This window comes from Aythya ferina, assembly GCF_964211825.1.
Source record: "Aythya ferina genome assembly, chromosome: 3".
NCBI lineage: Eukaryota > Metazoa > Chordata > Aves > Anseriformes > Anatidae > Aythya > Aythya ferina.
Window position 1 is genome coordinate 18,663,160 of NC_140298.1, and position 26,919 is coordinate 18,690,078.

General features: G+C 41.6%; 2 protein-coding genes across 7 annotated transcripts in view; both read left to right on the plus strand.

Annotated features, from left to right (window-relative positions):
• LOC311434893 (uncharacterized protein) overlaps positions 1-9,291 on the plus strand; it is a 37,000-nt gene extending 27,709 nt beyond the window's left edge. The window contains exon 4 of the mRNA XM_084515380.1: positions 9,009-9,291. Coding sequence (XP_084371506.1) covers positions 9,009-9,121 — 113 coding nt within the window. The 3' untranslated portion in view covers positions 9,122-9,291. The remainder of the gene's footprint in view (positions 1-9,008) is intronic.
• LOC311434892 (uncharacterized protein) overlaps positions 1-26,919 on the plus strand; it is a 167,666-nt gene that overhangs the window by 362 nt on the left and 140,385 nt on the right. For 5 of the 6 annotated variants that reach the window (XM_084515378.1, XM_084515379.1, XM_084515374.1 and 2 more), the window contains exon 2: positions 11,231-11,363. The gene's annotated coding sequence lies outside the window, so the exon portion shown is untranslated. Of the gene's footprint in view, positions 1-10,573; positions 10,700-11,230; positions 11,364-26,919 lie in introns of those variants that run through there. The other variant, XM_084515377.1, reaches the window with a different exon arrangement.

Sequence of the window (26,919 nt, forward strand, 5' to 3'; positions counted from 1 at the left end):
AGTAATTCTTCCAAATTGAAGTATTGTTTTGAAGCAGGGGCTGGGGAGGGGGGTGCCATCTGAAAGGCTTTTCTGCTTTCTGCAGGTAGTGCTTATGGTCTCCCCCGTCCAGCAGAAACCGTAAAATATTCTGGGGGGCTTTTAGGTTTGTAGGTAATGATAACACTAAAAAATATTTCTGTTCTAATATAATTACAGATGAGCTGTGTTTAGAGCAAATCTCCTAGAGAGAGCAATAGAAATTACTATTTTTCATTCTAAAAGCCTTTGTTATTAGCAGTACATTTTATATATGCTGCCTTTTCTGAATGGAAATGCAGCGTTTGGCTTTTCCCTGAAAGATAAATGGCCCTATTTGTTGATGTGCCACACTTGAGCTGGACATTTATGTGAAATAAAAAGGGCCAAATTAATTGTGAAAACAAACAAACAAACAAAAAAAAACACCAACAACCAGGCGGATGTGAAAAATGTACCTTTTTCTTCCTTGCTACAGATATCTGTATTTCCAGGGTGTTCATAGATAGTGACACAGTGCCAATTGGTTTAGGTTTGTGTGTGTGTGTACATATGTATTTTTTTTTTTTTTTTTTTTTTTCCTTAATCATATGGCTTGGTTCTGTTGTCCAGATCTTGTCCGTGAGCTGCTATCTGAAATAAAAATGTTTGTATCTGTTTCCTCATTAATTGTCCCATTGTAATACAACCTGCTGCAGCTAAACGACAAAACAGATGCAACAATGAAAATTAAAAGTGATGGATACTTATCTTTGGCTATAAAAGCTGCTAACAATTTAGAGAGCTAGAGTGGCTTTTGGAGCTAGGATGTGGCGAATGAGAGAAACAATAACAGGGCTAAAAAGTTTGCTGTTTGTGAACCAGATAACTGTGAGGAAGCTGCGTCGCTGTCTAGCACCTGCTTTCTGTGGTTTGCCTTTTCTATCACGCAAGATCAAGTGAGGTATCGTTCTAATGTCTGGTAAGCCTTGTGTGCCACGGTCGAGACTGGATGTAACCCAATGCCAACAAAACTGCTGGAAACATGACCTTGCTTTTGTATGGTGTTTTGAACTTGAAAATAGGCCTCTTTCTTCTTGTTGTTTTTGTGTTTTTCTTCCTTCACCACACACGCTGGCATGGCTTGTGAGCTGTTCTCTGTAAAATGAGTTCCTTTTCTCTAATGACAGCAGACCTGCTCTGACAGGAAACACGGTTTTGACATATAATGCTAAATCTTCCTTATGTTCTTTGCCAAACTATCTTTTTAAATTATTTATTTAAGAAAAAAAAAAGTTTAGTGGGGATTGTGCCCCTGGAGGGTGCAAAAAATACAAGGCTTGAAGTCTTACAGTGGAAATACTTAGGGCAGCTTCTCCCCGTGCATTTGGGAACTCAGGGCTGCTTGCAGTGGGAAGTGTTCTCTCACCCACCCCAGTTGCTCTCTTCCTGCAGCTGAGATCCGAGCCTGTTCTCTGCTGTGATGTATCCGCAGTCTCTGTGATTTGGCTGAATGCTTCCACAATGCCAACATACACCTCCCAAATGCTACTGCCAACCAAAACCTTCAGGTGTTTACACTGATTGTCCAGATAAATCTATCTTAAAAATGTGACAATGCCTATGCCTGTACTTCAAGCCTATCTTGTGCACAGTCCCAGATTGGTTCTGTATGAATATTTTTGAAATGCCCTGGTTTTGTGTGAGAAAGGTGTATGGGTACCTCCCAGCCAGCCTTCTTGGAGAGAGCTGGGAAGGGGTCTCTGGTATGTGGGGCTTGGGTTAAGTGAGGAAGCAGAGTGAAAGAGGGGTGCTGGGAGTGCAGCTGCAGAGGCTTTTGGGGTGTGGGTTGAAGCATGAAGCGCATGGAACAGGACTGCAGGACACAGCTTCCTCCTGTCAGCATGCCCTGGACTCTTCTCGCAGCAAGGTGCTGTCTGTAGCTGTACAAACCCTGTGGCACTTTTGACAGATGTCAGGTGTGGTTTGGGCTCAGTCATTGTAGCTAAGAGCAATTCCAGCTGAATGGATGCTTCTTGTATGCTGTACCCAAACCACTCAAACCTCATATTCAAACCATTCTGTAGTGCTGTTGCAAACAACAGGGAGGCCCATACACTGTCCACTCCAGAAGCAGAGGCACATCAGCAAGAAGGGAAGTAGTGTTGTTTCTTTTCTTAAATTTTATTTCTTTCTTATGAGACCGTTTGCCCTAACAGGAGATTAAAGGTGCCGTGGCAATGCAAGTCCTCCTGCTCATTACTCGTGCTCTGTTTCAGATAGTTTAGCTCAGTGCATTGTTTTTTATCTACTATGATCTCAAGTTTCTCTTGAAAAAGGCAATGATCCAGAGAAAGAGGAAAGATTTTGATTTCTCCATAGTCTTTTATTATGATTTATGTTTGCTGCCTTTAATGCTCTTTAAGTTTGAGAATAGAACAAGTAATGCCCTGCAGTGCAAACCAGTCAAATAGAGGAAGGGCAAAGTAGATTAGGGCATTTCTAACAGGCTTAGAAATCTTTTTTCTGTAGGTCATTAGTTGGAATCCACCCTGGGGAATCTAAGGTGGTGAGTGTTTACCTGTCAGGAAGGGAGAAGTGATATCAGATACTGAGCAAGGAAGTCAGGGAATGGTGTGTGTGGGAAATGATAAATAGGGGAGGGCAACAGGTGATGGAGGATGTGACATAAAGCAGGAGGGTCCTTCTTTCATTTCCCATCTGTCGCTAGGTAGCTCACACTGTTTAGATTCATTTCAGATCAGTTCCTAAGTTGCTTATTCCTCCTTCTATCACGTGTGGTCTGCTTGAAACATGCTGATGTTCTGGCTACAAAACTTAAAAAAACTGAGCATCCTTCTGGTGTGTGCCAAGTGTCCCTGTGAATGAGGACTGAAACAGGCACTTGTGGTGACCTTAACTACTGCCTGTGCCCCTGCAATCTGGGGGTATGTTCAGGCTTGGCTCCAATACCTCTCTGGGTCAAGTGTCTGCTCCTACCCTTAGCAGCATTGCCTTCACTCAGATGTAGTCAATGAGGGGAAACCAAAAACCCCTGTGCAGAATGAAGCCTGTCCCATTTTAGCTACTGGTGGGTAGAAGTGTCCCTGTGGGAACTGGCTCAGATCCTGCTCACTGAATGGATGGCTCTTTGCTTCACGTGACTTCCCTACACATAGCAGAAGTGTTTCATAGTGTCCACCATAGTGCATTACCACAGTTCAGTTCACTTGGTACCCTTGGTGGAAGAGGATTGGCTCAGGGAATACCTGAGAGAATTGGACATTCATAAGTTCATGGGCTGTGATGGGATGTGCACACAACTGCTGAGGAGCTGGCAGGTGTGATTGCAAGGTCACTCACAATAACAAAGAGGAAAGCAAATGTCAACCCCTAACTTCAAAAAGGGACTGAAGAAGGACCGAAGAGGACCTGGGGAACTACAGGCTGGTCTACCTCACCTCAGACCCTGGGAAGGAGAAGAAAATCATCATGAGTAGGTAGCATGGATTCAACAAGAGGAAGTCATGCTTGACCAAACTGATAAGCTTGTACAATGAAATCCTCAGCCTGAGGGATGAGCAGGGAGCAGTGGATATTGTCTTCCTTGCCTTCAGTAAGGCCTTTACACTGTCTCCTGTAAGATCCTCATAGAAAAGCTGTTGAAGTGTGGGCTGGATGAGCAGATAGCGAGGTGGATCAAAAACTGGCTGAATGACTAGGCCTGGGGGTAGTGGTCAGCAGTGCTAAATCTAGTTGGAGGCCAGTAATGAGTGAAGTAACCCAGGAGTCAATGCTGGGTCCAGTCCTGCTTAACATCTTCATTACCACATCATCCAGATTGTTAGAGTGCACCCTCAGTAACTTTGGGGTAGGTTTGCAGATGACATGAAACTGGGGAGAGTGGCTGACTCACCAGGGGCCATGCAGCCATCCAGAGGGACCTCAACAGGCTGGAGAGGTGGGCTGACAGAAATCTCATTAAGTTCAACAAGGAGAAGTGCAGAGCAATGCAGGAACAACCCTGGGCACCAGTATATGCTGGGGGCCACCCAGCTGGGAAGTAGCTTGGCAGAAAAGGACCTGGAGATCCTGGTGGATGCCAAGTGGAACATGAGCCAGCAACATGCCCTTGCTGCTAAGAAGGCTGATGACGTTCCTGGCTACATTAGGCAAAATATCACCAGCAGGTCAAGAGAGGTGATCCTTCCCCTCCGCTCAGTGTTGGTGTGGCTGCACCTGGAGTACTGTGTCCAGTTCTGGGCTCCCCAGTACAAGAGGGACATGGAGCTACTGGGAAAAGTCCAATGGAGAGCAATCAGGATGATCAAGGGACTAGAGCACCTATCCTATGAAGAGAAGCTGAGAGCTGGGACTGTTTAGCCTAGAGAAGAGAAGGCCTGGGGGGTGAATCTTAAAGTATATCTATTTCTGTCTATATCTGCCTGCAGGGAGGGTGCAAAGAGATTGGAGGCAGGTTCTTTTCAGTGGTGCCCAGCACCAGGACAAGAGCCACTGGCACAAGGCAGAGCACAGGAGCTGCCCTCAGCACCAGGCAGCCCTCCTGTGCTGTGCGGTGATGGAAGCACTGGCACTGGCTGCCCAGAGGCTGTGGAGCCTCCTCCTTGGAGATGTTCAACATTCACCTCATCCACCTGGACACGGCTCTGGGCAGCCTGCTCTGGGTGCCCCTGCGCCAGCCTCCAGAGGTCCCTGCTAGCCTCACCCCACCTGTGATAGCTATAAAGCACAGGTTGCTCAGCATCAACCACTTCTGACCTGAACCCATTTCTTCACTCACACTGTTGAACTGCAAACTTGCTGCTTCGGATTTTATTGCAACTAACAATGATCAATCAAGAATTGACCTCCTTTTCTTTTATTTGTTAAAGTAAGTCCAAGTTAAATACATCTGCGTACTCAGGGGAATTGTTTCCTTTGCAAGATCTTGGTATTCTTTATCCAGTCTCACCATTTCTGGTCACTGACAATGAGCAATCACTCTGAAAAGTATTGCCACGTGTAATGCAGCAGTACAGTTTAACCTGTCCCTGGCCCACAGAGGAGCATGTTTATAATAGTGTGACTAAAGTCGTCATTTAGTGTTAAGGCTAATGATGTTAGGCTGTTTTAGCAGGCATGGGGAGTTTCCAATGAGCCGTGCTTTATTTCAAAGGCAGACCTTAAAACATGTTGTCAAAATACAAGCCACTTCCCCCTTTTTGGTCTCTGCTCATTTTAACCTTCCAAATTATTTAGTTTGTGTTCAACTATTGCAACTCCCTCAGTGTAAATGGAGAAATTTGGGGTACAAATTACATATAAATCCAATTTTAGGCTTTACCCCCATTCAGCAGCAAGTCAGGGCTGAGTTTCCTGGCTTTTAGAGCTTTGGTTTTCAGGCAAAGCAGGTATTCTTGAGGGCAGAGAATGTCTGTTTCTTATGTGAGCACATGCTCAGCATAATAGATAGCCAGCATCTACTTGTGACCTTTGGGGAACAGCCACAGTACAAGGCAATAACAGCATCACCTTCTGAAATCCCAGAGAAGCACCCTGAAGATTTCCCCTCTAAGCTTTCAGCAATTAGGACTCTAGAAGTGTCTTAAACCAGGGGCTGCTTTGTATTTAATAGTACCTGGCAATACCTCTCTGTTAATTTGTCTAATCCCTTTTCAAACTCACTTATAGTTCTGGATTTCACAACATCCTGTGATAGCAAATATCACAATTTGTGTTATGTGAAGAATTTTATTTTTTCTCTACGTTTTGCTACCTGATAATTTCACTGAGTGCCTCCAGCTCTGTGTATAATGGTGTAATGCATTAATTCCCCGCTCACCTTCTTAATACTGTTCATGCTTTTTTTTTTTTTTTTTTCCTCTCCCCAGTATGATGAGTTACAGTCTGGTTCCTCACTGAAAGAAAAACTTTTCTGTGCCTATGGTCAGGCTTTCCATGCTTCCTTATAACATTTCTATGTGTTCTGTGCTCTAAAAGACAGACTAGAAGTATTCAACATCCTGGTGCATTTTCAATTTATCTGGTAACATAGCTGTGTGTGTGTTTGTTTTTTCATTCTGTCGTTCTCTCAACTTTTTTCCTAGCAGTTTCTAAAAACCCATCTGGGCATTTCTGACAGCAGCTGAACACTGAGGTGACCTTTTCTAATTATTCCAAGTGACTCTAAGATTTCTCTTCTCAGTGGTGCTGAGCACTGTGTACCTATAACTATTTTTTTTTCTCCCCCACGTGCAATAGTTGGCATTTACCACTATGGAATTTCACCTGAGTTCATGACATCCTTCTGCAGCTCCTCACAGCTATCTCCAGTTTTGACTGTTCTGAGCGGTGCTGCTTCATCAGAAAGCTTCGTCACCTCACTTGTCCTGCTTTCCCCCATTGGTCATGCTCATTGAAGATTTCATTAAATCTGTGTAACTTCTTTAACAGAAACTATTGGATCCTTCCCCAGCATATCTTATTTATATGTTTCTACTGATTTTATTCATTATTGCTGTTTATAGCAACTTATCTACTGCAGAGGTCAGGTTTACTGATCTGTAGTTCCCTGAGTTTTTTATGGAGCTCTTGGAGGGGGGGAGAAAGGTCTAATTTTTTACCTTTTCTTCCTCAAGATACTGAGGTAGAAGTTGGGACTTGATTACAGGCCTCCATCAATAACTCAGGAATATCTTTGTTCTAGAGCCCTTGGACATGTAACGTCTAATCCCAGTGACAGGTTACTGTTCATTTATTGATTTGTTCTAAATTCTCTTCAACTCACCTTTCGCTTCTCAAGCTCCTTTAATTATTTTACATGAGCTTGGCTGATGCAGCAGCTATAGTGGGTCCTCTAAAGGCCTAGAAAATGAGAGATTTTCCCCAATAAACTGTGAATGTTTTAGACTGTTTCTGGACAACTATGCTTTAAGAGTAGCGATTACTGCAAGTACTTTATTACGCTCAGCAAAGTCTCCTGCTAGCCTTTCTATATTTCTGGGGGAATTTCGTAACCTCACATTCTGCTTGTGCTTTTCAGGAGCAATTACATGCATCACAAAGAGCTGTTTTGTCTGTTATCTAAACACTTCATCTCAGGCTAGAACATAGTCTCTTGATTTTTTTGCTTACGTTTTTCATCACGTTGAATATTGTTCTGTACTTTAATGCTTGTGTCTTTTTCTGACGCTGCTGGAGAAAACAGACTTTTGCTTTTAGCAAGCATATTTCCATTAGCTGATGACTATATCTTGTTTTGGAGTTTATTTCTGGCGCTTCTGTAGGCTGTCTTTACAGAATTATGAACTATCTCTTAGATAAATGATTGTGGCTTGGAATACAGCTCATTTAAATAAACAAGAGATCTGCACTGTTACATTTTCTGTATTTGTTTACATTGCCCTGATGTAAGATGGATCTCTCTCCAGATGAGCAAAGAGTATTTTTCCTCCCAACTAGTATTTTGCACTTTGCAAATTTAATGTCACATGATGAAAAATAAATTTTTGAAACAAACTCTCCATTCATTTCAAATTGGCTTCTACAGTTATTTTCACTTCTAAGCAAATGCTAGTAGGATTTAAGTCAGCTGTGCACAATTTTCAGCATTGTCATCTTTATCTTCCCTCTTCACTTAGGGATTTTAAGGAAATTGCAGCTGGGTGATCCTCTTGCATATGGGCAGGACCTGATCATTCTGAATCTTGAAGGCACATCTTTTGGCAGTGCAACTGACTCAAGTAAAACAAGTTTCTGAGCCTGGTGGATTCATGATCCATGTTTTTAAATTGTTTAAATATCTACTTGTAGCCGTACCTTACACCAGGCAAAGTTACTTTGTAACATATCCTTAAAAACGTGATTAGTCATCCTGAATATTTTATGCTATGATTAATTTCTGTAGATTCCCCCTAATTTTTACTTAATATGATTGCTAATTAAGACATTCTTCACTGAGCAAAAAAAAATCTGGAAAAATTAACATCTGGTGGGACAGTCTTGGACATACAGAAAAGATAGTCCTGTCTTGGACAAGATGAATAAGGTAGATGACAAGCTTTGCAGAAGCTTCTTTTTTGTTTTGTTCTGGAAATTTTCAGTCTCAAATTAAGTTTTCACAGCCTGCAATGTCACAGCCCATGAAACTTACAGAGTAAGAGTATCTTGTCCAACAGGCAGTTAAGCCTCACTTAACTTTTCTGGTAACTAATAAAACTCTACATAAAGAAGTGAAAGATTTCTGTTTCTCTGTACTCTTTCACTCAACATTTCTTATGTGTCTCTGGGCCAGGAAAAAAAGTTTTGGTTGTTGAGTGAAGAGTTTTCCGTGAACGTTTTTGCAAACCCAAGTGGCAGAAAGGAAATGCTTCTGGCTTTGGTGCAGCGATAGAAGTAAGAAAATAAATCTCCAGCTGGTAGGAGGACTTCCCTGCCTACAAGATCAAGTTTGAACTTGCTGAGGCCTCCATGAAACATCTTCATAGATTGAGGACAGGCCCCCTTTTGCCTGCAATTCCTCTCTGTAATCTCAGTACTTACGTATTGAGCTCCTGACAAGTGCTCAAGCATCACATTTGCACTTTGTTGGCCTTAAGATTTCTCTGCCAGTAACTCTGAGACTTATTTAAGAGTAGACAACTCTGCCTGTCTTCATACAGACAAAGAATGAAGGGGCATTCAAATTAGCAGATTTACACAGGAAAATCTGATGACAATGTTGATACTCATGCTTTCCTGGCTCTCGGTCCTGTAATCAGACCTGTTTGCAATTCTTTTTCTGTCCTGTAGTTGTGCTATCCTGGTGCAAAATGAGGCCAAGACACGAATCTGAATCTTTGTGTCCCCAGACACAGGGAAGTAGCTTGTAGGTTCTCTCTTAAACATCTTCAATGTGATGCAGAGTGTGTACAGATCCCTGAAGAGTAGCTTGAGTTTTCATTTTCTCTAGTATTTTTCAGTTGTGCTATTTTTTTTTTCTGGTCAATATCTGAACTGTTTGATGATTGCAGGTCTGGGGAAGGGCTGGAAGAAGCGAACAGAAGGTTGGTACAAACCAGTGACAGTGATTGCAATGAGAAGGAGAAAAAGTCTGATGATAACTCTTCGACTGGGCAGCCTTTGAGGAAAAAGAGATGAAATCACTTTGGCTAAAATGGATGTCTGCAGCTTCATTAAATCTCTCACAAAGAAAAGAAAAAAACCCTTGCCTGATAGCTTTCACAAAGACAGGAGCAGCTAGAATGCCAACAGAAAGCTCACTTCAGTCAGACTTCACTGGTATTTCAGTGCAGAAACCCCACTTTCTTCCTTGTGTTGAAAGAATCAAGAGCAACACACAGTCTCAGAGCTACAATTCTTTTCTAGTATTTTTTTTTTTCTTTTAACAGCTTAAACGCAGACATGAGGCAAATGCTGGATTTGAAAATGCAGCTTTCAGTGAGCAATGAATCTGGCATCCACGCACTGCATTGTGCTGCCAGTCCTTTTTTATATTACCAACTCGTGTGCTTCCTACCGCCTTATGAGCTGGGGCTGCCTGTGCCATGATGTAGCTATTATGACAGTGATATCGCCAGTTGCCTAAACCATCCCATCCCTTTAGATTTGGAGTTCTAAGAAACAGCAGATTGGGAAAAATCAAGTAAATGTCAACTCTCTGGACTTAAAATTAGACCTTTCCTCAGAGCATCTCAGTGAACGTTGTGCACCCAGGCCAATATTCCTGGGAATTACAGAATTAGATGTTCTCATCTCTTATGTATGAAGCATCACGCAGTTGAGCAGCTTGCCTGGGAGCATACCTGAAATGTGTTCCCTCCAAGAACAGATCCACCTCTCCTTATTCCCACACTTTTTTAGCCTTTAGCCAAGTGGCTGGTCTTGTCCTGCAGTGCTCTGAGCTGTGGCCTGATTTGTCAACATCAGGAGGAAAAGACCAGCAAAATAACTCTCAGGTGCAGTGTTGCAGAACAGCTTTTTGGGGGAAAGCAGCTGCCTTTGATAGCTGTGAGGCTTCAGATTAGGAGCTCAGGACCTCTGGAAATCAGAATCTCTGCTAATATAACATCCTGTGCTGAGATACAGATTGTGCTGGCCTGGGATCCCCACCTCAGCTGTGGAATGATTCACATGTGCTATCATCTGTCTGCTCTAACAGTGATAAATGCTCTAACAGGGAGAAAGAAAAATACATTTACTGCATGTCCTTTGCTGTTGCCTTTCTGAACCTGGATGGCAGATCCCATTTTCCTGTTCCTCATAGACTCAGCTGCCTCAAGCTATCATCTCTTCCCCCTTATTTGCAGACTTTGTTCTTCCCTACCCTGCTGACTATCCACAATTACCTCTGACTGACCTGTCAGGTTTTTGTTTTCTCTTTTCCTTCCCTCATGGTTCTTTACCCTCTGTCTTTATCTATGTACAATTTTCATGTCTCCTCCTTCCCTTGGTTTTATATCTTTTCACCTCTTGTGTGAGCTATGGACCTCTTAGATCCTCCCTGCCTTCACCCTGGGTATCTCCCCTTATATCCCGTGTCTTCGAGTTGTCTGCTGAGGGGGGGCTGAACTGTGGTGAGGGGGCTTTCCTTATGTAACCTCCCAGTTACCCAGATGCCTGCCAGGGTCTCTGCGTGTGCCCCCCGAGAGAGCTGAGGATGTACGTGGAGCAGGGGGAGGTCTCTATGAGCAGAGAGGCAGAGGTCAGCACTCGTGTAGTAACCGAGTGATGCAAACGCTGTAAATTGGGAGAACGCCCACTGAACCCTCACTGAACTGTTTTGTGCTCACATACTTTCAATGTGCATCTGCTGAAAGTGGGTTGCATAGAGTAGTTTGCAAAATGCTTTCAATAAACAAGCTGGTATAATTAGCAAATAAACTTTTCCACCAACTTTCCAATAACCCACTTCATTTCCCTGCAGTGTTTTCTGGGGTCAGTTGCGAAAGCAGTTGTTTCACTTGAACCAGCTCCTGTTAAGCTCTTTTCTCTGACTCATAATAAGGTCTTCTGATACAAGCTCACATGCTCTGGTTTCACCTTTTTCTTCATCTTCTGACTGGTCTCTGCTATTCTCTTTTTTTTCAGTACAGGCTATTTGCTTGGGTGTTACTGGCAGGGCTGAGTGAAGACACCTGAGTTAGCCTGTTAGCTCAAGTAGTGAAAGTGCAATGTTGGCTTTCCTGGGCTAAGAAATTCTCATTATTTTTATTTATTTATTTATTTATTTTAGTACCTGAGCCTGATCGCTAGGAGCTATCTCAGCTATTTCTCTGTGCAGAACTGCTGTACCCCAGTCTTGATGAACCAACATCTGGCTTCATCTTCCTTCAAAAATCCTCTGATACTTCACTTCAAAGACCCATGTAAGTGACAACTTCAGTGACAGGTAAAATCATTAACCTACTGATAAAGTAACTTAAAAACACAGTAACATGACACAAAACACCAACGTTTTTTATATGCTGGGAACAGGCCCTGAATCAGAATAACCATTTGCTGATTTTCTTCTTGTAATTCTCCATTGTCCATTCTTGTATCATCTAATCCACATCATGGCTGAATCCATGCTTATGTCTATGTATTTTTGTGTATTATTAATATGCATGGGAGTCCTGGTAATACAACATGTACATGTATTGGAGAATAAATGCATGTGGATATTGCCTTCCAATTGAGCTACGTCCAGAGAGAGAGACTGGGAAGCAGATCTTCTGCTTCCCCAGCTAGTGTGTATATGCAAAGTACTGGACTGAAGGAGCATCTATATTATTGCTTGCTCAAAGCAGCAGAGACTCTGTCATACATAATACAGAGACATCATTACTAATATAAAACACTGCTGGGGAGAAGGGACACATGGGCGGGCCAAGATGGCAGATGGCTTTTAGTGGCATGCTGCTTTCAGTTCTTCTACCTTTGTAATTTGTGCAATTTAAAGCCTTTGGTTACTGTTTTTAGTCTGCTGTCCATTGGCCCTACTGGGAGCTTTTGTTGTTGTGCAAGAATGCAGTGTATTTTTAGTGAGGGCCACAGCCAATAGTATGTGCTGTGTTCTCCTGGCGACTGGTGTTACAAAGGCAGGCTAGTCAAGAATAGCTTTTACGATCAGCTGGTTTGCTGAAGAATTGATGAAAATAGCAGTTGTCTTGGCCATATAACCTCTGCTCTGCTGTACTGCAGGGTTTTGCAGTTGCTCTGCAAGGCTCTAGTACTGAGGTAGAAAGCTCTTTGGCAGTGAAAGAGGGAGGCTGGAAATAAAATATACCTCAGAAAGAGGCAGTTTCTAAGTGGGGATAGGGACATAAGAGAGTATCTTCCTTGATTTGCGTAGTGGTGGAAAAACTCTTAGTGGGGGTAAGGAAAGTGAAGAGGCCAAGTGGCCCTTCCTGTGCTCCAGGAACGGTGTTCAGGAAATTTGAGGTTGCTTTTGGCCTTGTTGTGTGGGCCAAAGTCACTCAGGTTCCTTTACCCTCAGCTTCCCATCTGTAAAATGAAAATAACACTTTGCCATTTGGAAACGCATTAAGTCATTCCCCATTCCTTCATCCTCTGGGAACTCGCTCTCTGAGATCCATTGATGGATGATGCTGGTGTTGGTATAGTTGGTGCCAATGATGGTTCCACTGGGCATGACTGGACTGTGCATAACTGTGGAAAGTTTGTCCTTTTTGCGCAGATTGCACAGGGACAGCCATGGTCATAAATCCTGCCTTTCAGATCGGTGTCTGCGGCCAGATGCAGTGAAGGAGGCTGATTTATTTTCTATTCCCAAATTCTTTTTCGGCTCACTTCAGAACCATAAAATTTAGCACCTACTACATCTTATAAGGAGAGGGCTCTTCACTTCTAGCTGCTACGATAAATTTATTTTTTTAGATGGCTGAACTACTTTGTTGCAGCTTGGCCTGTAAGTGGAAGCACAGAAGTACTGTTAAGCATCCCATTGCAGATAGGAGAACAGGAATGGTGAAAATCTTGTCAGGCACCCTTCCACCTGTCAATAGCTACCTGCTTTAATTTCTAGACCGAAGAAACAGAAAGAAGAAACCCACCTTGTGAGAGCTTCTGTGGAGGCTTCTGAACTGGAAAGAAGTCAAAGATGCAAAGGCTGAAATTTTCTCTCTCTGTACTTTTCCTCCTATGTACATCCTTTCCACGTTTTCTGATGCTTTACTTCCATCTCTGATTTGATGGGTTTGTGTGATGCCTTCCCTAATTAGAACAGGTTAAAACAGCTCAGCTGAGCACAAGCTTAACTGTATTGCAGAGTTGTTTTTAACTTTGTGCAGCATGCTTTGCCTGGCAGTTTTAATAGAATGCCAAATCTGCATACGTATAAATTTATATGCATTTGTTGCAAAGTGTTGGCCTTCTTATACTGAAAAGCCAATGCACAAGCAATCAATATTGCCAAGGAGTTTTGTCGCATTTCTGTAATAGCAAGAACTGTGGTTCAGACTCACAGTTCAGAGATGCATTTTTGGAATACCTCTGCATATGTATTTTAGTGCATTTGAGCTCACTAGAGTGTTCAGCCTGGGTTCTAAGTACCAGATGAATCCCTGAGATGACTTGAGGAATTTCTTAGGCATGTTTTGAATTCTTTAGCTTCCTGCTTCCTATATTTTTATCCATTTCCCTCTGCTCTGAACATACATCGAATGGATTTTTTTTTTTTTTTTATTGGAATGTGAGTGAACATGAAACATGAATGTAGTAACCTATTTTCAACTCTATTTTCAGGAGTTGTTTTCTATCAAGTTCACAATGCATACAGTAGCTATAAAAAGACATTATATTTTCAAGGTCTGTCATATTATTTACAATGTGTGAACATAAAACCTCTCTGATGTTTCCTGATAAACAGTCAGACCGAGTAGCACAGCTGAACAACAGGCTAGGTACATCAGGTGCATAACCAGCTTCAGGTGGAGTAAAGAAGCCAAGGGTATAGGAACACGCTCTTTCTAGAGGACAAGGGTGTGCTCAGATCTCTGCAGTTTCAAATGCTGGCATATGTGGGTTAACACAAACATTTCTGGTATGTTGTGGCCTAGCAATGCTACCTTCCAGGCAGTCAGTCATCTAAGCAAAATTTCCACATGGGTGGCTGCTGAAAAACACAATGCCCCTTACCCTAGGGTGAATCCTAGTTTTGTTGAAGTCAATGACAAAACTGTCTTTGACTTCAGTAGGGTCAGGACTGGTAAAGTCTGACTTCCATTTGAGCTCAGGGTTGGAGATATCTTGCAGGAAAATGAATCTGACTTTCACTCGGGGAGTGAATCACTCAACGGATTTGCAGATCTTTCACCTTTATGCCCAAAGAGAGCTTACCCTCTTCAGGACTGAGATGTCCCTATAGAAGAATCATAGAATCATAGAATATCCTGAGTTGGAAGGGACCCTTAAGGATCATCAAGTCCAACTCTTGACACCGTACAGGTCTACCCAAAAGTTCAGACCATGTGCCTAAGTTCACAGTCCAATCTCTTCTTAAATTCAGACAGGCTCGGTGCAGTGACCACTTCCCTGGGTTTTTAAGAAATTACTGCCCTCCTTCTCAGAGGTTACTGCTTCTGACTCCTTAAGTTGTTTTAAGGGTAAATTAGCCAGCTTAGTTTATACAGCTGGAAACCGTGGTTTCAGCTGGGATATTTGACCTGGAGTGAATTAGGGAGTGCTCACACAAGCTGCGTAGCCTGCAGAACAAGGTAAAGTGAAAACCAGGAAGGAGGTGCAGGGCTGCTGTAAGTGTTAAACTCTTGGTCAGGAAAATAATATATATGTATATGCCCATGGTTTAGGTAATCAGAAGAGTGCCACCACTTCATTGCTCCTGCATGTGGTGAACTTTGATCTCTAGGTCTTATATTCATGATGGAAAAGCTTTTCCTTATGGTCCTTTCCAGTTGGCCACCCAGTGATACCTTCTCACACTGCGGCCTGTGCAACACAAAAGCTGTGTTGCAACAACCACATGAGACCAGCTTAACTGTAGCTTCTGTTTTCTGCTTGTCTTCAGTGATGCTCCAGAAGGACACTTCAAACGGCAACCTGAGAGGAGGCTTTCTCCATTTACACTTAAGAGCCACCCTCAGGCCTAGTGGGTGCTCAAGGAAAAGGGTGTGCTTACATGCACACAATGGAAACAGAAACAGCACTTAAATTGAGGTGTTTTCCACATGTGAATGCATGGCCCCGGTGGGCATAGCTGGGTTTGGGTGCTGCTGGATGCTGTGGTGCATGTAACCGAACTGTTGGGTTGGTCTCTGGTGTCTGCCCTTTTAGTGTCCCTGCTGTATTTTGGTTTTCTATAAAATAGACGCTGCTGGGATAAATCATTGGAGGATGGCACAAATCAGGTGAAACTGAAACAAATAGTAAATACAAGTTGCCGAAAAAAAAGTGCTCCTTCAGCAGTGATCAGAGCCTTAATTTATTTCACGAGAAAATGACTTTCTCATTTGAGCAGTATACTCTCTGTTTCCTCTATGTGCAAAGGGCTGACAAAGCCTAATAAATCTAAGCTTATTTACAAAGAGAATTCTGTGAACACTTATGTATTTTACAGTTTAACTTTCAAAATTATTTGAGAACTCCATAATTCAGACTGTGCCACTTTGGTGCCAGCATTTCTTTTGCATCTTGTTTATTTGTTTGCAAGAAGGTTCTTCTGGCATTTTTTGAATAATAAGTTGGCAAACAATATTTTTTTTCTCTCAACTTCAAAGCAAACACAACAATATTCAACAGCTGGATCCTTGTGGGAAGCCTGCTGACACCTTATTTAGTGTCTGACTTTAAATTATGTTAAGAAATGAGAAGAAGAGTGAACTTGTTCAAAGTACTTTGTGCCATTCAAATTCTGACTGTGAAGTCCTATATTCTTTTAGAGCAATAAAAATGTGGTCCTTGGTTAATGCAAGGTGGCTTGGATCTTAGGGACAGGATGGTAGTACGTGTGCTATAACCCTCCAGTGCCAAATCATGTGAGGTTTCTGACCCCTGCATACCTGGGGAGGTTGTAGGGTTTGGGTGGAGCAGGGTGCTGAGGCCAGGAGACTGTGGAGAGGGCAGAAGTGATGGTATGTTTGTTTTTCTTGCGGCTTTTGTGCTGAGCATGTATAGATCTACAGGCTAATCTCCAGCACAAACAACCCAAACAGCAAATTCACGAGGGGTGTTTGGGACTCTTCTGTGGGGGTTTTCAAGTCCAAGTTGAACAGCTATCCATCAGAGGAGGTCTAAGTGTAGTTGATCCTGCCTGGCAGCAAGGAGCTGGGCCAGCAGATCTCTCGAGGTTCTTTTTGGCTGTAAACTTCTATAATTTTATTATTATAATGATGAAATTCTGGGCAAGAATAACTGAAAGGGAGACAAGAAATTGTATTAGCTGGGCAACAACAGAAAAGGGAAATGCTTCTCATTTTTCCTTCTCCTATTAGGTGATCACTCTTAAAATGGACAGTTTTCCTAATACTTGTCATCCTTTCCCTTAAGGTTTCCTTTGTCATGTATGGATGTTGGGTCAAAAGACGACCCCAAAAGACTCTTGCAAATCAGTGAGTTACAGCTGGCTTCACTGAGGAGTCAGCTTCTCAGCCTCAGGAAACTCAGGGGGCTATTGTGTTGCTTGTTACGCTCGTGCAACTGTGATCAAAGTGCATCAGAGGGTTGGGCAGCACATCCTTGAGGTGATCAACTCTTGAGCTGATATGTGGTAGGTACTATACTAGCTTGCTGCATGCTTCTGGCAGAGAGTTTTATTCCTGTTCCTTTCCTGCCCCGTTCTGGCTTTGGCTGTCAGGTGCTGGTTAAGGTGTTGAAGGTGTTGGGTAGAGATGCGTTGTGTCTTGATCCTGCCTATCTGTTGGCACAGAGGGGATGGACTTGAAGGCTGCAATGTGTTGTTGCTGATGTGGGGCCGAACTTTGCCTGGGGTGCACTCTTAAACTCTCAAGGTACAGCTGGCACAAGGCCCACAAGCATCTCACCCAACTCACTGACTGCTGGCTCTGGGGGTGAATGCTTCATATGGAAGGGAAAAACAACTAATAGAAGGAGGTGGTTACACCCCCATGTGAATGCAAGGTCAGCCTGATCCATTATCTATTTCTGTCTGAGGTAAACAAAATCACTTCTTACCGAATGGCAGCATCCATATGGGTAATCAATAGGGGGACCTCTGTGGCTTATTCCTTTGATGGCTGTAATAGTGTCTTCTCTTTTCTCTCCTTTGATATCTTTATCAGAATAATTCATTCTGACAATGTTTTTAAGTTAGTGAGAACAACCAAGGGATAAATAGTTCAGTCACCTTGGCCTCTTTCTTTTCCTAGTATTAAAAGTGAAGCTAGCTGTTATTATGATATAGTATTTTACTCATTGACTTTCTTTTGAAGGTTCATAATGTGGAAGCTGTTTTTTTTTTTAAAATCAATTTGCATAAATGCTTTTTAATAACAAAAATGTGTTTACTCTTCCTTGACTGATTAATAATTTTCTACATAGCAATTATATATAAAAACTTGAGTGCATGTGTAGATATATACATATATATTCACACAGACTCATATATATGCACAAAACTTGTCTCCTGTAGCTGGAAACAGTTCAACTGAGAAAAATAATGTGCCCACCAAAACAATTGTAATTTTTCAACAAGATCCCAGTGTTTTCTTTGTAAAAAAAACTAGGATTGGAAAAACATGAGGTTTTCCTGCCAGATTCCATTCATTTTCAGCAGGAACAATCTGCTCCTCTCAGCTGAACGTTTTACAGCAAGAATGGCTGGAACTGAGGAACCAGCTCCTGTTTGGAAATAGTAATTGTTTTTAATGAAAATGCCTGCCTACCATTTGGAGCTAATACTAGAACCACGATTCCACTAGGACAAAGCATCAGCTGGACAAAAATATATAATGCAAAGAGGGCAAGATGTCACGTTACCAGGAAAGCAAAGGAGAAGCTCTTTTTTTTCCCCTGCTTTTTCTTTTTCTCTCCTTTTCTATTGGTTTCATCTGTGGTTCCCTAAGAGATACCAGATAATAAAAAGGGCAAGGGCCAAAAATCACCTGGTGGTAACTGGAGTCATGCCAAACCATTGTGTGTTTGAAAACAAAGCTGATGGTAAAGGAACAGTGTGTTAGACCTCCCTGATAGTTAGGGTTTGCTTGGAAAAAAATATAACCAGCTTGGTAGAAATAATCTGATGTACAAGGAGATAGATATGATTGAGAACCTGGAGTTCAGCGTTATGCAGCCCTGTCCCCTCACTGCAGAAACAAACGTCTTAAGACACAGTAAAGTTTTTTACACAGAGGTAGAGATTCAATAACTTCATTAATATCTTTATAAAAGTCATGTTTGGGTGCAGATCTTATGATTGGCTGCAGATTAGAAAACTGGAGAAACAGAATATGTCTGGCTAAATTTAATTCCAGTAATTACAAGCAAAGTGACTCTCAGACGCAGAGTGTAAGGTGGTGCAAACCCATTAATGGAAATACCTGGCTTTTACATAGCATGCACTGCTTGTCAGTCTTAGCTTTCTACCCTATAATGTAATGAATTCTGGTGAGGCGTCTCTAATGCATTGCATCTCTTCCCACTGCTTCAGTGCTTCCCACTGCTCTGAGTTACCATCGCTGGATACGAAAGAGATCTCCCTATTCTCATCAGAAAGTTAGAACAGTCCCCTTTATCTACACTTACTGTTTATAAGATTTTAAGCATTTACTGGTTTTGCTGGTTCAAGTTTGGCAGAGAACACTGGATTCCCATCTCTTTTACTTTGATCCCACTTTTCTAGAATTCACTTTATACCAAACTGTTAACAAGTTCAGAGCGTGGTCTATTAGCACTACGTGTATACTTATTTTCTATTATTGCTTTAGATGTTATTTGAAGTGGGAGGAGTATATTAGTTGAAAAGATGTGAAGTATACTATTAAAGCTGTGATAGTCTAAGAATATTAGAGGGGACTGAGAGATTGGTAGGGAGAGGTCTTTCCTTTATTAGATAAGCCGATATAATAGAAAATAACAGGCAAGGTTTCAGGCACATCGAACTTGCTATTTGACCAAATCAGTGAAAAGCACTCTCTAGAACTTGGGCTTTGATTCAGTCTATTAGGGAAAATAGACATTTAGATATCTTTAAAATGTCTAATACAATGATGACACTATTTATTTTCACAGCAGGTGCAGGATGGCTTTTGATATCAATGACCATGGGAAACAAAGACAACCAGAAGTGTGAACTCACTCTCACCCCAATAATTCCACTGTGATAACACAGGTTAATGCTGAAAATAATTCAGGTCACTGTGTGAGTCTACCAGACCATAGCAGGTTCTTTACAGGCATTTCAATTTATCATGGTGTATTTTAAAAAGTCAGAAAAATGCCCCTTAATCTGTAGCTGGGACAGAAAGCTGTCCTATTGACAAATTTGAGTTTCACCTACAAACCTTCAACTCGTGTTCCTATATGTTCAGCATAGCTTGGAAAAGAAGAGAGGGGAAATAAAGGCTGTAGCCAGATTTGCAAATGCATGTATTTCATACTGCAAAGTACCAATCTGGTCTTGTGGAGGAACTGCATGGGCTTTTGGGGTGTTCCAGGGGCCACAGGATAGACAGCTTGGGTGGTTGTAACCCAGGCTGCAGCTGCGTGATGGAAGTGTGAATGGGGACATATACTAGAGTGTTAGAAACACATTCTAGGTTGCCCTGTTTGTTTAGCAGTCAAACAGCTTTAGCCATTGCAATTAAAATCTGTTGGCAAAGTAGTAGTTATTACCTTTTTTAAAAACAAACCAACAAACAAAAAACAAGCAGAAAACCAAACAACTACAAAGAAAAAAGAAAAAAAGCAGCCCTGCTGTTTGGTAATAAACTCTTACTGATCCTAGGAGGGAAATTCTGAATTTAGTGAGACAAACGGATGCCTTGGCACGGTACTAATGAGCCAGCTCTTCTGAAGAATCATCTCTTCACTTTCATTCTTGCTCACAACACGAAGGAGAGTTGTGGGGGTAACTATAAGTACACCAAAGTATTTGTAACTGAATATTCATAGGGACTTACGGAACAAACGTCATTACAATTTGGTCCTTACATTTCCTTATGATCCTGACCCGTTGATTGAGAATCCAGACTTTGCAGTTTAAGCCTGTATGTACAGAAAGCTGCTCCCAGGAATCTTTAGGTGAAGCTACGGATGGGCCAGACGTACTGTCTAGGCAGGAAGGGCTCAGACGAGCAACACGCTATCTTGGAGAGAGCTGCTATGCCTTGGATTCAGAAGGAAGACTTTTCAGCCAAGATTGCATCTTCAGCCCTGCACAAATGTCAGCCAGTGAATTTTTGCTGTAAAACCTGGATCCTGTGTTCAAGTGGGATCTGGCATTATGGAGTGCACATTTTGGTTCAGGTACTTGAGGTAGTTCCCTGAGTTTGAATACAGAATATGCCAAGACTGCAAATGTACAGGTCATCTTGTGGGCAACCAGCAGATAATTTCTGGTTTGCTGAACTGTTCGTCTGAAAATAAGTTGTTTTGTGGATAATACCCACCATTCAAGAAGGATAAAGAACATGAAATACAGCTTTTCTAATATTTTCCTTTATTTTTGGTTAATAAATCCCAGTTTATTAGTCATTTCCTGTTTTGCTCTAGAAAAAGCAAAAAAGAATCTATTAAAAGCCTCTCCATTAAATTCTAAATGGGAATTAGAAAAGATGATAAACTGCAATTGCTTCTTTGAGTTGGAGGGATTAGATCTGACACTATTTTCTTGTTTGTGTGGCTTGCTGGAAATGAGTATTTCTCCACTGAGTACTTAGAGATCTGAGATAGCTGAGCATGTTCAGATCCATTAATAATAATAGCGTTGAGTATGGAGCAGTTTTATGTTAAATGGAGTAATCTTATGTTTCAGAAGCTTGTAGTAGATTTTGAGGGAAATAATGGTGCAAAATGACAAGGCTTTATGCATAATTTTCATGCATGTTCTTTGAGTTGTATTTGCCTCTGACATTCTGACATGGGTTTTGAGCATTTACTGCTCTATTGGCCGGGTCTGATTTGATTCTTCTGTTCCACGAGCCCTCTGCAAGATTCCTGTAGAAGAGCTTTAATTAGGGTAGCTCAAGAAGACTTTTCAGGTCCCAGCTGTTTCTGAAACAGAACAGAATAAGGTATCGTCTTCATGCCATATTCTGTGCTAGCCTAGAAGTGGAAGAATATAGATAATATAGGTCACAATCTTTTAGTCAGGGTCTTGTTGCCATGCTGTACCTGGATGAATCACAAGCACAAAAAGGATTTTGGTGCTGATGTGATTTTCCAAAGCTGAAGTTAAGCGGGCAGCTGCTTCATGAGGAATATTGTGTGATAGAGTGTTGTAGGATATAGTACTGTAGGCAAGTTTTCTCCTGCTAGACACGGGGCTGCTCCCCACTGGAGTTGAGGTTTTGACCACAAGCTGACTCCACCCTGGGCAGAGACCTGAGTGCATTGCATCTTCCGAAGTGCCCTGGTTTCCATGCGGAGAGAAGCAGTGTGCATAGCTTGTGTGGGTGTGCGCCTCTAACCCTCCCACCAACCTCACCGGGACCAAAGCTTTTCCATTCCTCAGCAGATACATGACATTGTAGCCCTGAAGAGAGGCAGTATCTGCTCCATGCATGAATACAGCTCTCTGGTTTTGGTAATAAAGTGCCTCTGTGGGCTGTGCATATAAAGGGCTTTCAAAAATAGATTGGCTTAGCTAAAATACTACTTTCTCTGTTCTTTCCTTTCTTCTCTGCTCTTTCCCTTCCCTCTGTAGCTCAGTCTGTGCTGTCTGTATTGTCTTGCACAGTGTGCTCTCCAGACATTATGCTAGCAGGTGTATTTCTATCTTGGGCAATGACAGAGTGTTTCAGTGATTAGTTTTCCATTGTAACAGTGGGGCCCAACTCTAGGCTTAGAGTTTATGCAGACTTCCTCCACCTCCTGTCTGCAGCACTGTCCTGAAGCTCGCTGTTGTCTTGAGTATTCTGAGGTCAATAAAGGTCCACTTATTTTCTCTTTCTTCTCTGACGGTAGAATTTATTCTGTCTGTAGTGACTTATCTTCCCTTGTTCATATCAGGCTGTGGTTTTATTTAAACAGAGTATTAGGAAGAGATGAAACAAATTAACACATTGAACTCATTCTTATCCAATGGTGCTGATGCACTGTGCCAAAATAGTTCCATGCTAGGTTGTTTAACTTGAAAGAAATGATATAGACTTTGTATGAGGTAGTTTGAGAAGAAAGTATGTGTGTGAACTTGAGAGCTGGAGATTGTCATTCTGAAAACATGAACTCTGAAGTATCAGCCCAAATCTTTGTAATTACCCATATGAATTGAGAGTTGTTAGATGTTATATATTGGAGAGTGCATATTGGTGACTATGCTTTCAGGTCTAGGCAGCTTAGTAGGATTTGTGGAAGGAGTAGCTTTCGTAGCACTTCAGAAATCAGGTACCAATATCATTAGTGTTGGCAGATACGACTCCTGCTTTGTCGCGTAGTTGTAATGCCTTTTGGCATTTTGCCTTTCTGTCTCTCTTAATGTTCCATAAGCACATGATTTGTGGTTTTCCATTATTCTTCTGTTTAAGCAGCTGAAAAATCTGTCTTATTCTTATTGACATGTCTATGTTTTGGGGTATGAGATCAGTTGTCCTGATTGTTTCAAGCGATAGGACTTTTAGTGCTTCAATCAATTCCTGAAAGGTCTTCTGTGTTACTTGAAGCTCTAAGAAATCCCAGCTGTGGATATACATATATATTTACTGAAGACTGACATTTCTTGTAGGAAAGCATTTAGTATTATTATTGTCATTTTCCTTTAATTTTGTTTTAGATCTGAAATTTTCATTTCAATTTAAGGTTACATTTTCATAGTTTACCATTTTCTTTATTTCTCTTTTCTTATGTGAGATTTTTTGATTTTCAAATATAGTTAAGTGAGTAGTGCCAGGGATCATTTGATCTGTTTTTTTCCACATTTCTAAATTTCTCAGTTTTTGAAATGTTTCAAATAGCAAAAGAAAAAATGGAACCAAGACTTTTAAAATTTGCAGGAAGTTGGGGAACGTTGGAGTTCACTGCTTTGAATGGCCTTCTGGAAGAGCCAGTTTCACCTCTCTTGATTATATATGGTCTTGGTGTGGGCGCATGAAGCTAGATTTTTAAGTTAAACAGTGTAAATCCTTCCCATACTGTTTCACATTTATGGTGAATTCATTTGTGGATCAAAGTTTATGGCCAAGCCCCTTAGCTAGCAAACTTTAAAAAAGTTTCTATAGAATAGCAGGTAAAATAGAGGATATTGTGCTTTTAAAAATATGGTTGTGAAGTCTCAGACATCATGGGAAAACTAAAATAGAAAATCCTGGACGCAGTCTATTATGCCAGCATGAAATTATGAGAACATTTTCTCAGGTTAGAGTTGATATGGATATTTCCACATCTTTTCATTAGTCATTATGATGCCCTAGGCTGCTTTTAGCACTGGATTTGCTGTCTGTGGATGAAATCTTGGTTCATGCTAAGGGTTAGGATGAAGATGCCCTTTGTTTTCCAAGTGGCTCTTTGTGGATGGCAGAAGAGAGTTTGTAGATTTGCCCTTTGCATTGCAACTAAGCCCTCCGATTGGCACTATCTCTGTATGCTTACCTCAATTGCTATGGGTCAAAATACGCTTTTCAAGTTCACCTAACAAGAAATTCACAGATCCAAGAAACAATTTGGAGAGTTTAGACAAATATTCCATTAACTTTAGTGTTACGATAAAGCAATATACTTAAATATAATTGCAAAATAGTTGGGAGAACGTGGAATTTACTCTGTTCTGAGCAGACGAATAGGAGTATTGTCTTTCAAATCAGCTAAAACTGCTGGAATACTCAGTGCCCTCATCACAACTGTCCTACTAAAGGGCACATGTGCATGGGCACTCTTTGCTGTACATTATGTGTCCTGCAGCTTTTTTACCCCCATGCTCTGAAGTCAGTCAACCCTTCTTTAAAGTATTTGGCCCTGGGCGAGTACGAAGTTGAGTGGCAGGTGAGGGGTTAATGGCATGCATGCAGCTGCTAATACTTAGCTTCTGAGGCAATATGGTCTTCAGGGGCAATTCACCCAGGCATGGATAAATGCCTGACATGAGATGTGACATTTACCATTGAGCACAGCTAGGGCCATCGCACATATTCTTAGGGCTATCAAGAGCTCATGCCGGCCTTCTTCCCCTTGGCCTGCTGCATAGATTTTCATTAACCAGTTGGAGTCTCACTGTTTCTACTTATCCTTCTGCTAGGCATCTATGTACCTACTGGTAAATCTCAGCTTCCTTGATTAACCGGAGAAGGCTGTTATTTTGTGATTTATCAGTGGATATTGAGTAAGATATACCTGAAACATACTGTGAAATGTTTTTGAATTAAATTAGAAGGTGTAAAGAAATATTGACATTAAATAGTGAAACCGAGGCTCGAGGACAGGGTTGATAAGTGCACTGGGGTCTGATTTGGATTTATTTGTCCAAATCTCCAAATTCATTAGTTATAAGAGAAGTCTACCATACTGGTGGCAGAGTAAAGGTGGCCCCTGGTATGACTCCTGTGATGCTGGGCATGGGTGGCTTCCTTATCATCATTGTTGGCTAGATTGGCTCTGTGGAACAGTGGATGACAGTCCATTTGTTTGCTTGTGCGGGTTCCCTCCACTGCCACTGAGGGATCCTGGACCAAAACCATCTTTAGGGCCATGCCTGTGATGTGTTTTTTAGGGCTGGGCCTGTGCTGTGGGTTGAGGTGGGCTGATACACTCAAGATCGCCTTTGGTCTAGTTGGTTCGGATGAAAGGGCTGGGAAGTCCTGGGCTTCGTCTGCAAGTGCTAGAACCCTGGCAGCATTATTTGGTGTGCGCTGAAGTCTGGACAGTATGTACAGCTACAGTTATTTCACTGGGAGGAAGGCTCGGAGGCTCGGCAGTCCCGCCCCTGACCGCAATGCAGATATATCTTTCCTTGTGCCACTATCTGGCCTATCAGTTCTGCTCTCTGTTGCTGTGAGTATAAATCTACAAGCACTCTGACATTCAGTTTGTCACACAGATGAAGAATTAAAAAAAATAAAAATGAATTAGAATAAAGGGAAGCAAGGTAATTACACTCATCTTCACAATATTCAATTCAGCTCCATCCAGATCTCTAATTTAAGGTCAGCCCAATAATTCAGTGAACAAAATAGAAGTGGATGCCATTAAAAACTGAATATTTACCAGGCTTCAGTGCTCACTGAACATAGCTGTTCTTTACCTTGGTAACTTTTTTTTTTTTTAAATTTAATTTATTTTTTTTTCCCCAGGCTTAAAACTGAAAAATTCTGCAAATACTATACAAAATATAACTACAGTCTAGATTTGAATGGCACCAGTGCTGTTTTCTGTTTATTTTCATAAACAAGCTTACCATTTTTGCTTAATACTCAAAAGGGAATATTCACACTTATGCAAAGAATTTGTTTACTTTTCTCAGGACCTGGATAGTTAGGGAATGGATTATGGAACCACAGCTAGTTTACCCTTCCTGTGTGCCTGACATTTGTTACGCTGTATGAAGGTTACTCATTGAGGCAGGTGAATGAATAGGTGGTCTCTGCTCAATTTTTAATCTGCACATTACTTTAGCTGTTATCTTTGATGCTCTCAACAGGCAGATGAAGGGCTAAGCAGATATTGCAGCAGAAACAGCCTCTTTCTACATTAAGATTTCCTACTGTTACTAAATAGGTCCATGCACAGCTCCCAGAAGTAAAAGTGATGAATAAGCAAAGCAATGTCATCAACCTGGAAACCAGAAAGACTAGAATCATAAAAATGCTGGCAGTGATGAACATCTTGTCTACACGAGAGCTCCCATCAGCAGTAACAGCATTGTGAAGGTTTTAGGAAAACCTCAATGATATGGAAGCATTAAAGTTGGTTCCTGTAGCTCAGGATTGAATCGTGTTTCTGCAGGGCAATTTCAGACACGATTGCCTTGTTTCTGTAGTACCTACCCTTTGGATAAATCACATTTGGATTTTCTTTGGTCTGTCACCATTTATGAGTACAGCATCCATTTATAAAGAGTATAAAGTTGTCTGTTAACTGATGCGGGCCCCCTCTTCCTACTCATCTGTCAACTCATGTGGGACTTCCATCTGCAGCAGGGAAGCTCCTTGTCCCTCCTGCTGCAGGCACTGGTCATGCTCCTCTCTGTGTTGCACAGGGTTGTGCTTAGGGCTGGTTTCCAGTTACTGCACTACTGATGTCTGTGGGGAAGAGTGTGAGGCAGCCCTTTCAGGTAAATGGTGTAACCTGTTGCAAATTCAGACATTTGGATTTTAGAGGGATACAGTAACATGTTCTTTGGTTCAGCTCATAGCAAACAGGTCCCTGAATCACTGGAAATAACCAAGTTTAGAATGAAATAAATAAATAAATTGGGGAGTCCACTGCTTTCCACTGGGGTAAATTCATCACATTCTGAGTCTTTGTGAATGGTGCTCTTCTCTATGGTGTTTGCACGTGTATGTAACAGCAAGAAGGTATTTCTGCTAGCTCCTGAACCTTATGAGTCTATGGAAAGACCTGTGAACTTCTAACAGTCACTAAGGCTGTAACATCAGATGCTGGAATGGTTTAAATGGTTGGAAAATAGGAACAGGGCTGCAAAACCTCTAAAGTACCTAAGTCCCAAACTATTTGGGACTGATGTTTTTATTTGGAAAGATAGAATGAATGCACTAAATCTATACCTTAATAGCATCAGACAAAGTTAAATTATCAGGCTAAGTAGACAACTGGATGTTCCTTAGGCCATACTTGCTG